The sequence below is a fragment of the Fonsecaea erecta genome (assembly GCF_001651985.1).
Source record: "Fonsecaea erecta strain CBS 125763 chromosome Unknown Scaff28, whole genome shotgun sequence".
Lineage (NCBI taxonomy): Eukaryota > Fungi > Ascomycota > Eurotiomycetes > Chaetothyriales > Herpotrichiellaceae > Fonsecaea > Fonsecaea erecta.
In genome coordinates, this window is record NW_017387271.1 from 7,684 (window position 1) to 8,653 (window position 970).

A 970-nucleotide genomic window follows, 5' to 3' on the forward strand; every position below is an offset into this window, starting at 1 on the left:
GTCCCATGCTGTCTCCAGCCACTCCGTAGTAGCTTCACGATTGCTCAGTACCGGGATCTGAACGCCGACATCCAGAATGGCTTGCAACGGTGACTCCATGTTTATCCCATATCCAATAAGTAATTCCGCCGAGCTGGCGTTTGTTCTCTACCAACGAGATAAGCTCTTTGCTGGCTGAGCCTTTGCCGGTAGAAAACTTCCTTGACGGGCAAAGAGAGTGGTCTGGCGAAGAGAGTCCATGATAAAGACCTACCCAAGCAGATCGCGATGAGCCGCACCCAGAGGGAGGTGCGCAAGGGAGTTTCTCGTCCCGCTAAAGCCACTTTTTCCAAGCGTCTTATTCTCTCCAATGTCCCAACGGGACGCGGACAGCTTGTGCAGTAACTCTCTCAATTCTTTCGGAAATACCTACTTGGTGCTGAGGAAAAAAGGACCTTTGAGATTGATGCCGCTCAACAGTCGAAGACTCACAGGGAGGAGGAAAAGACCCCTGACCCAGTATTGGTCCTCAATCTCAGCCTGATCAAATCGAAGGAGGTGGTCAAATTCCAGGAATAAGTCGTCGTCGCCCTGGACTCCACCCTTCTTGTGACTGAGGAAATCAGCCAGTACGATAAGAATGTCGGGATTGCTAATCTTCAATAATAAGGGCGAATTGTCTTTAGAATGGTGTTGTAACCGCGAACTTTGTGCGTGGTTGCCGGCTCGCGCACTGTCCATGCTGCACATGCTGGGTTTTTTAGAGCATTACAAAAGAGAGTGGTGTAACGGCAGAGAGTGGACCGCCGAAGAGTTCAACAGTAGAAATTTCACTGGAAAAGAGTCCACACAGAGCGGGGATGATCTAATCTATCGCTGAAGGACAAACTCATCGCTAGGAGCTGAGCTCGACCGGCCGTCACAGCTCCCATCACATAGATCATTGCAAAGTTTATGACGCTGAAATTCTCATCGGTCTTCTTGACAATGT

General features: G+C 49.8%; 1 protein-coding gene across 1 annotated transcript; it reads right to left on the minus strand.

Moving 5' to 3' along the window:
• Positions 1–408: 408 nt before the first annotated feature.
• AYL99_12070 (hypothetical protein) lies at positions 409–720 on the minus strand (the record flags this gene model as incomplete). Its single annotated transcript, XM_018843552.1, has 1 exon — positions 409–720. One exon carries the CDS (start codon positions 718–720, stop codon positions 409–411), a length of 312 nt encoding a protein of 103 aa, XP_018687117.1.
• Between the last annotated feature and the right edge of the window lie 250 nt (positions 721–970).